The following is a 10257-nucleotide window of genomic DNA, read 5'->3' as shown; positions in this document are numbered from 1 at the left end:
TATTCGACAACAAATCTTTAAAACATGTTTCACATCATCACGTACTTCATGTGGGCTCTTTATCACAGGAATTCATGAAATTTTTCTATTTTTTGATAACCACAAGAAATCAGGAATTCGAGAATGCAACCCTATGATCTTTACCCCTATATAAAGACAACAAATCAAGTTAGGACAAAAAGAGGTGTTATCACTTCCCACTTCTATTCTTTTATGAAAGGAAACACTTCATTTTTGTTTTTTGTTTTTTTTTTTGGTTTGGGTAGAAATCTCTCTATAATGAATTAACCTTCCTTGTAGGATCTTGCATCCCTAGCTAATTCCATAATATAGCCAAATCCGTAAGCAAAAACCATTATGGAGAATACCATTGCTACGCCTAAGGATGTTAGCAATGATGGCACCAATAATAAGCGAACTGCCAATTACAACCCAAACATTTGGGATTATGATTTTGTGCAGTCAATACGAAGCAATTTTGCAGTGAGACAAATTTAGCAATTGCTAGTTTTTTGATATTTAGATGCATGTATGCTGATTTCGACTCATCTTAGGTTGTGATTGGTATGTATTTTCGAAATAGATTCTTGCTCTAAAATATTTTTTGAAAATCAAATTAATTTTTTGTTTTCTATCTTTTCGTTGCATGATGAGTTCTAGATCCAGAATCTATATAAAAAATGTATCAAACAGTCTTAGTCTACATTGTAGAATGTTACATACATCTTTATTGTTATTGGTGAAGCCTGATCTCAACCTAGAAAGTGTTGTGGTGATTCTTTGGCGGGCCGTTTTGCCTTCAAAATGTGCCAGAATGACCTAAAATTGCATATATCAATACTGCTACCTGTAGAGCTCGTTGAGACCTTCAAAATGATATGTATATCAACATACGTTGGGTTCAAGTCCAAACCAGATTGGGTGGGTCTTTTGGGCTTCTAAGGGCTTTTTTGTACTTTTCTAGGTTAGGGTTCTCTTATAAAGTGTTCTTATCTTCTCGAGAGGTCATCAGAGTAGAGATCTGAAGGTTTGTAATGTTTCTTCAGAGAAGTAGTGAAACCAGTTCTATCACCGACCGTAGCCTACCTTCTTGGGGTGAACCACGTAAAATCTTTGGTGTAGTGTGTTTGTTCTTCTCTATATTTTCCTTTCTCCTGCAAAATCCCCATTTCTGGGCATTGTTTTTTCTAACATTTATTTAAGTTTACCTCCTCCTCATCGTCTGGAGCTATCCCATTCCTCAACCAACCTAAGAGGATCTTGCTCCAAATTAACATTGTGAGTCACAAAGATTAAAAATACTAGCGCTAAGACTGTTGTAAGATGCAACAATAGATCCAGTGGCTATATATAAGGCTGTCAAAACCAAAAACCAAACTCAAAACCGAGCCGAACCGAATTAATTCGGTTTGGTTTCAATTTTGGTATATGGTATTTTAATTCAGTTCGGTTTGGTTCGGTTTCGGTTTCATGCCAAGACCCGTCGGTTTAAACCAAAACCGAACCGAATAAACCACTTAATCGAAAGTCATATATCTTTTAAATGTTTTGGTAACCATATCTAACCGAATGACTTTAATTATTCCACTTTCCTATGTTTTCTTTGTTTTTTTGGTAACCATCCAATGGAATGACTTTTCATATTCCACTTTTCATGGGGCAAAATAAAAAACTCTATAAATTTTCTTTGTATTTTTGGTAACCATCTAACCAAATCACTTTTCATATTTCACTTTCCAAGTTTTCTCTATTTCCCTATCTCAGTTTACCTTTTCAACTCTTCAACTTCAACTTCAACTCTTCAAGTGTGCAACCGAATTAGAACCGTAAACCAAAACCAAATTAGACCCAAATTGGAACCATTTTTGGAAACCTAATTAGAACCGTAATCGAAACGAACCAAGCAGGTTCGGATTCTGGTGGCGGTCCCAAAACCGACTCAGTTTCGGGTCACACCCTCAAGTCATGGAACCAAACCGAAACCGAACCGAATACCCGAAACCGAACCGATTGACATCCTTAGCTATATATAAAGGCCGAACCTAGTGGCTACATGTTAAGGAAATTGCTTATTGACATTTCTTCAGGTGTCAAATAATTTGTAAACTTATTTTTTTTATCCTTTTGATATGACATTCAATTTTTTTCCAACGAGGGTAATAGTGTCATTTCACATATGTATTAAAAAAATTTACTAACAATGACACCTTACAATAATGACATAATGATATGTTAATTTCACCTTAATTTTGAAAACCTTTTTACACTCCTATCTTAAAAATCTTTTCGGCATAAGACAAGGAGATTAAAAGAAGGTATCGAGTTTTAAGTACATTTATAAATGTGCCATTCAAACACTCTCATATGGGACTTGGCTCTCCTCTAGCCACTGGAGTTGGAAGATCCAGCCCAGCAAAAATAGGGAGGAGGAGGGTGGCCTATGAAATGACCCAAACACCCCTGTTTTTGTTGGGCTTGATCCTCCAGCTCCCACCACAGCTGGAGAAGAGCTGAATACTCCTATATGTATCTTTTTTTCTTGGTAAAAGTGGCTATATGTAAATCAGTACCTTAAGCTTACTGTATAACATATAAATAATATTTTTTGGGTAAAGATAACATATAAATAAATGATAACTGTTGCATCAAAAATCGTATCGGAGCGCCCTGTTCCTGCAAGATAGAATTAGCAAGAGAGGGTCGGGCTATGCCAGTGATTCCACTTCGATGCCTAAGTCAAAACTTTTAGCAACAGATAAAGCTAATAGAAATCAGATGATCATGGAAGGATCTTACCTCCTTATTTAAGGATGATGGTGGGCAGAATCGTGCCCTAATAGGAATGTAGAGTCCTCAGAGTGGAGTGTGAGATTTTAGGAGTGATTGTAGGGATGGCGTTGATCCCTTGATTTTCTTGGTGCTTTATTAGGCGCCGTATGGGCGATAATCTCGGGTCCATGGTAGTTCATGGCAGGCCTTGTGTTAACTGAGTGAAGTGTTCAGGTCGTCCCTTCCCAATATGGGCAAGGTCGCTCTCGTAAGGGAGTGCGCCTGGCGACTCCTTGCAACGACATGAGGTCCGCCTTCGTGTGTGTGCCCCGTGAGGTCTGATGTTCACCTAGACCTCACTCCTTACGAGTCTGCTTAGATCGCACCCGCCCCTAACGACCTCAGATCGTTCTTTATACATGTGCCAGGTCGTCGTTGGCGGATGACATCTCCTGACCTATCACGAGCCCCCCTCTCCTCTGGGCGTTCTCACTCAGGGGAGTTGAATTGATTTTGGATTTTGGCGTCTGCTTTTGCGCATGCGGATGCGATGGTTGGCAATTGAGAGATGACTTGACGTTCCATTTCCTGACTAACGCGTGGCAGGGGTTATAATGGCACCTCAAGCAAGGCTATCGTCACTCAAGTTTGATGGTGTTTGACGTTGCACATGCTATCTGCCATGTGGCTCTGGGTATTATGATGTCTAGGTCTGGGCTACGATTGCTTGATCTCCGTCGTGCCTGATCTTCCACCCGTCAATTGATGCATGTCATAGGCCTTTATGACGCCTTGGGTATGCTCAGCGTTGTTCGCCCTAGGCCCTTTGATGGTTTTTTCTCTTGACCATTGGATCTTGGCAGGTCTTCTTCTTCCTTTGGCTATAAATTTGGGGGTTTCCTGTTCTTCATCCTTCCCTATTGCAACTTTGAGTTTTCTGCGTTCATCTTTCTCTCGCAATTCTGTTGTATCATTCTTCTGCTCTTTTGCTCGTGCCTGTGTTGGTCTCCCAGCTTTGCAGTGGTTTCTGCTACTTCTGTGTGTCGCTTTTCTCGTTCAGACGCTCTTTGCCTACCCACGCATGAGCCTCGTTCCTATTTTTCTATTTCTGCTATTCAGTAAGTTTCTTGCAACTATGCCTTCATCTTCTTCCCAATTGTAGCCCAGTAGGGGCTCCAGCGATGTCTCTGGGATGAGCAAGGGTTCAGACCCCGAAGTGAGTTCTGAGAGAATCCCTGAGGTTGGTTCTGCTCTTTTTGGGTCCAAATGGTTCACTGCTCAGTATGGCCATTTGACCAGTTCTTCTTTTGGTCCTCCTAGTCGGAGCATCCCAACCCCTGTCCAAGCTCTAGAGGAATGAGCTACTGACGGTGGTGAGGCCTTGGATGAGGAGGAGGGGAGCGACTCCGCTTTTGAGGACCCTAAAGAGGGTGTAATGGGGGTTGACTCCTACGAGAGTACCTTGACTGAGGAGAGGGCGGACACCCCGCCCCTGGGACCGTGTGTTTGTACAAGGTCGCTTTCACTTGCGGCCTCTGCCTGCCAGTTCGGCCTTTCGTGGTGGATCTCCTTCGCCATTACGTCCTTTCCCCGGGCCAATTGGTGGCGAACTCGTGTCGATAAATCTTTGGATTCTACATGTTCTTTGCCCGGTTCGATCGTAGGCCGTCCTGGGCCCTTTTCGCCCATTTTTTCATGCTGAAGAGGGCATCGGGCGAATGGTATTACTTGGTGTTGTGCTACCAGAAGGGGTCATTGAAGGTCATGTGATTCATATGACACATACTCTAATCTACTAAGAAGTTGAAGGACTGCTACTTCTTTACGCTGATACCAGGGGACCCCTTTAAAGCAGAATGGGGAAAGATCCGACTGAGGACTGTGAATCTCGTCGCTGAGCTGGGCTAGTATGATTGGGAGTCTCTCAGCTTGTGTCTGAGTGGCGAGGCCTTTGACGTGCTCGAGCTGAAGGATGAAGGTTTGCTGGTCTAGTATGGCCTGAGCTCGGCCCAGGGTGAGTGTCTTTAGTCCTCAGTCTTGGTTCTTCCTTCATTCAAAATTTTTTTTGTATGTCTCTGATTTTACTTTGTTTCTTTGACAGTGGACTTCAAGGTAAATCGTGACTCGCTCAGGAAGTCCGCTATGGAGCACGGCCAGAAGGTGCGAGCCGACCGGACCACTTCCAGTGGTATGGCTCCCCTCCCTCCCACCAAGGATAAGAAGAAAGCCCTCCCTCCGTCCAAGGACCAAGGTCTTACTGGGGGTCAATCTCAGTCCCTGACTCCAAGCAAAAGGAAGGAGCCCGAGAAGAAGAAGGGCATGGAGTAGGAGGACGAGGTGGAAATTCTCGTCATTGAGCATGAGAAATAGCTGAAGAGGCCGCCCCCGTCGGGGGTTAAGAGATCAGAGGAAGCATACCTGGCCAACCTGGCCAGGGAGGTCATGAAGGGGAAACGCTCCCGCATTGTGCCGCGCTAGGAGATCTTCGAGGGGGAGTCTTCCCTTGAGGACCCGGACGTCTCCCTTGAGTGGTTGACCTAGAGCGTCCTCCCTAAGGACTGCAAGTCTGTGCAGTCCATGTGCGATAAGGATCTCATCTCGTCGTTCGCCCCTGATGTCGCGATCGTAAGTATTTCATAATTTTTTGAATTGTATTTTATTTTTGTTTATCTGTTTCCCCGATCGCTGATAGTGTCTTTTGTCTTACAGCTAACGGCCAAAGCCAGTGAAGTCCTTCACCGGTTGGAGGTCTATCACGATCTCTATCATCAGGAGAGGCGAGCACGCCTAGAGGTGGACGCACACCAGAACCTGACCAAGGATAACTCCGACCTGGAGTCCAGGGTCAAGGACTATAAGGCGACGCTCAAGACCTTGACCGAGAGGAAGGACATCTTAGAGGGTGAAGCCGATGTTGCGGCTAAGCGAATTAAGGCCTTGGAGGAGGAGCTAGCCCAGGAGAAGGCCAGGAGGCCTAGATCCGGGCCAAGGCCGTCGAGGAGTTCAAGAACTCGGATGAACTGTATGAGCTTTTAGAGCTGAAGACCAAGAAGGCCTATAACTATGGCGTGAGCGACACGGTCGGTTACGTCCTTGACGAGACCTTAGGCTACAACTTTGAGAAGTGCAAGTTCTATGTTCCTCCTCCGCCCAAGTCTCCTTCTGAGCTCGCTCCTCCAACAGACCTTGTTCCTCTAGTAGACCACCAGCTGCTCCCTGATATATCTGTGTTTTTTTTTTTTTTTCTTTCATGAATCGCTCCTCTTTTTTTTTTTTTTAATGTAAATATTGGAACTCCATTAATGAAGAAATCTTTTTCTCCCAACCTTGTGTTGTGAGTAATTTTCTTTTATTTCTACAACTCCGTAAGTCGTTCTCTCCACACATACATGAGGCTCGATAGGTCTTTCGGTTCCAATCTTTCGAGGCCGATTTTTAGTTCCTGGTAAGGTCTTCCATGCCGATCTTAGAGATCGGGCTTTGGTGCCAACCCTTTGAGGTTGGTCTTTAGGTGCCAACACTCGAGGTCGGTCTTTAGTGCCCCATAGGGTCTTTTTGTGCCGACCTTAGAGATCGGGCTTTGGTGCCAACCCTTTGGGGTTGGTCTTTAGGTGTCGATACTCGAGGTTGGTCTTTAGTGTTCCATAGGGTCTTTTGTACCGACCTTAGAGATCGGCCTTTAGTGCCAACCCTTTGGGGTTGGTCTTTTAGAGCCCTAGATGTTTTTGCTCGCATCATAAAATTTATTGAGGGAGGTCATTCTTACAATGGCTTTACTGGAAAATTTTTCTCAAATTCTCTGAGTTCCACAGTCGGGGTATCTTGTTGCCCCCTGGGGTCTTCAAGCAATATGTGCCTAGCCTTATCTGCTTGGAGATCACATATGGACCTTCCCAGTTCGCGTCCAATTTCCCTTGGCGTTGAGGTTGCGAGGCGCTTTTTTTTCATAGCACCAAGTCTCCAGCTCTGAATACCCTTTCTTTCACTTTCGAGTTGTAGAAGCGAGCCGTCCTTTGTTGGTAGGCCATGTTCCTCATCAGGGCATCTTCTCTCATCTCGTCCCGAAACTCTAGGTTTGCCCTCAATCCGTCCTGGTACGTTCTCTCATTAAGATGAGGTTCTGTGCGACCCTGCTAGTATCTCGACCGGGGCTAAGGCTTTTGTTTCGTAGGTCATCCGAAATGGGCTCTCCCCCTTTGGAGTTCGAACGCTAGTTGTCAAACCCTGCCCCTGGCTGACTGGAATTTTGATTGAAGGACAGGAACCCCTGATCAGGCAACCAAAAACACTGTGGAGTATCACTCCAGTGGTTTGGATTGATGAGGAAACCCTATGTGGATCATCCTATATGCCTGTTAGAAGATGGATAGCAGAACCCTGCAACTGTGTAGCTTACAGCCTGATATATGGCTGGAACTCTAGGTAATCTCTCTCCTCCCCAAATAGTGGGACCCACCTCTGTAAAAATGTGTAAACTCTCCTATAAGGCATGTGGGGACAATACCCTGACCAAGGGTCAAACCCCAGTGCAACCCCATTAAATTTCAACCTACTGGAATTCTTTGGGCGATGCAGCAAGGCCCAGTGACATCATCCAGTGAGTGAAACAATACATTTTTAATGATTTTTAATTATGGGGACCACCCAATATGGACATGGGCACCCTCCAAAGATAGAGGGGAGTCTGAGGGACCACCTCATACCCCTAGTTCAGTGTGGACCCCACCACAGATCTCAGAATGGCTGTGAAATAGGCTAAAAATGCATTTTTAAAAGAGGACTCAGCTGGCCAAATAGACCTTTGTTGGCCTTGGTCTATAAATAAGGGAGCTTTGGGTTCATTTAGAGTTTCAGCTCTAATAGAAACCGTGAGAGAAAAGAAGAGGGAAAGGAGAGAAAGAAGAGGAAAGAGAAGAAGAAAGAAGGAGGAAGGAGGAGGAGCTGCTGCAGCCCTACACCCAGCTTGGTTCGAGCTTTCTTAGACTTGCTTAGGTATAAAAATACCTGTATATGCCTGTTGTCCCCATTTCTTCTCTATGCTTGATGTGTTTTTGCTCCTTGGGCAGCCCTGAACAGCTAGGGTTTGCCCAGAACAGCCCCAGATCTGCCACGCAAGCCTTGAGCATGGTAGATCTAAGTTATTTACTTAATTTTATAATTCTATTTTGCTATTCTTTGGAGCCGATTCTGGCTATGCATAGCTGCACTGCCCAGATGCCCTGTTGCTCTATGATTTGGAGCCCTGGATGCAAGACATGGCTGAAGAGACCAAACCCTAAGTGGTTGCAGCCTTAAACCACTGTTTTCCAACCATTTCCAGCCTTGCATGTGGCTGGAATCGAATTCCAAATGTAGAGAAAACCCTATGATACTATTCACTAGGTTATCTGAGCAGCCTCTGGCAACCAAATGTTGGATCTGATGGAGGATCCATTTGGATAAAAAGGTAGACCATCCCTGGGGCTACACAGTACCCTAACATGCATGGGATGATGTTGAGCACGCTGCCCAAGAAGCTCTACCTTGGAATCTCAGCCCATTTGTCGATTGCAGCCTCTGGGCGATGCACTGGGAGATGCAGACTTCGCCCAGAGCCATCGCCCAGTGAATGGAAAATTGCTGGAATGATGATCTGGCTTTGGGAACCTCACCCATTGGCCTTAGGACACTGTGGGAGGTTGGGAAATGACCAAAAAGTCCTTCCCCACATCTATCCTTGGTGGAGGAATACTTTGGAACCTTAGTGGGCCCCGCAGGTGAAGGAAACCCTACTGTGCTTGGTCCTACAGCATAGGCAAGCTGTGGACAGCACTGTGGACCTAATCTGACCTAGGGTCAGGTACAACCATAGAAATGACCATTTTACCCTTGTGCCATTGACTCTAGCTAATGCACCAGGATATAACCTAAGGCCCTGTGCAACGTCCAGTAATCCCAAATGAGTACCAACCAAGCACCGGGTCAACCCAGTAAGCATAGGTTAACCCTAGGACTACCAAAGATAGACTGAAAACTCAATAAAACATTTTTTGATTTGTAATTAGGACTTGTTCCCGCGCTCAAGGTCAACAACCAGACTGCTTTTGAAACTAAGTTTGCGACCGAGGTCTTAGAACCCAACTCAGGTGAGTGAATAATATTATCATATGTGCATGTGTAATTATGATATTATGCCAAAAAATTAAGAATTTTAATCATGAATGCTGTGTTACTTACTTCTGATTAAAGTTACTCAAATCACTGCATAATGACTATCTGTTGATCAACACTGTGAATTCTTATCTGATGATTGTGAATGTTAGATTAGATGCCATAGTTGACGTGGAAATGAGGCCTGTGGTAGCCCGTAGAATGGAATGCGGTTGACACCACCCGACTCATATGATGCCATATAGACATGGGGCTAGAGTTTCATCACCCGTGCTACGCACCCTTGCCAACAGGGGTTTAGGTGTTGGATGCCCGTGAGGATGACCATTTATATATGAGAAAAGAAATGAAAGAGTACTGGAATGGTGATTGAAAAGAAATGAAAGAACACCGGAATGGTGAATATGGGCTCTAAGCCAAAGAAAAGAAAAGAAAAGAGAACTAAGAGATGCCAGAAGAAAACCACACAATCTTTGTCGAACATGGTTGGGACTCGGATAGTGAAGGGGGTAAGGAACGGGTAGTCTAGGTGACATACGACCCAATCAAACTGGAGACCATTCTTGTGGATAATGGCCGCAAGAGTTGATTGATAACTCTGGATGCTATTGCCTTACAAAGTGCGAAGGGAAATCTCATATAAGAGGGGTGGTGGAAGAGCTAGGAGTAAGGAGAGTAATGGGTCTATGGGTGGTCCAGAGGAGGAAGATGCACCAGGGTATAGAGGCATACACAGAATGGGGATGGATGAAGAAACAGGGGGCTTGGTTCTGGATAGGAAGTCAGCCAAGACATTTTCTTTACCTTTAATGTGCTTAACCTTGAAGGACCATTGAGAAAATCATCTTGCCCATCGAAGAAGCTGGGGCTCTGGGAGGATCTTCTACTTGAATTGAAGCATCCTAGGAAATGAGGTCATGTCCATTTCAACCTGGAAAGTATGGCCAATAAGGAAGAACTAAAATTTCTCAATACCGTGTTGGACTGCCAAGATTTCCTTGAAGGTGGAGTGGTAGTGTTGTTCTGAGACTTTGAACTCTCCACTGCGGTATCCACAGACTTTTTTGGATTTGTCAGAGGCTTCTTCCATGAGGACTGCACCCCATTGGGTGTCACTGGCATCAGATTGGAGAATAAGGAGACCAGTAGATGGTATCTACAAGGTGGGAAGTGACTGTACCAAGGCTTTAAGAGACTGAATAGCCTGGGTATGAACTTGAGACCATGGTGGAGGATCCTTCTTGAGAAGACGATAAAGAGAACTGGTGTATTGAATCTATCTTGGTAGGAACTCAGTCATGTAATTGACAATGCCAAGGAATTGCTGCAACTATAGCT

General features: G+C 44.6%; 1 protein-coding gene across 2 annotated transcripts in view; it reads left to right on the top strand.

The window, feature by feature from the left end:
* The first annotated feature begins 349 nt into the window (after positions 1 to 349).
* LOC122672271 ((-)-alpha-terpineol synthase-like) overlaps positions 350 to 10257 on the top strand; it is an 81156-nt gene continuing 71248 nt past the window's right edge. For both annotated transcript variants that reach the window (XM_043869771.1, XM_043869776.1), the window contains exon 1: positions 350 to 483. In XM_043869771.1, the coding sequence (XP_043725706.1) occupies positions 358 to 483 (126 nt within the window). In that variant the 5' untranslated portion in view covers positions 350 to 357. The remainder of the gene's footprint in view (positions 484 to 10257) is intronic.

This window comes from Telopea speciosissima, chromosome 1 (assembly GCF_018873765.1).
Source record: "Telopea speciosissima isolate NSW1024214 ecotype Mountain lineage chromosome 1, Tspe_v1, whole genome shotgun sequence".
Taxonomy (NCBI): Eukaryota; Viridiplantae; Streptophyta; class Magnoliopsida; order Proteales; family Proteaceae; genus Telopea; species Telopea speciosissima.
This window is presented reverse-complemented; position numbering and strand designations above follow the sequence as displayed.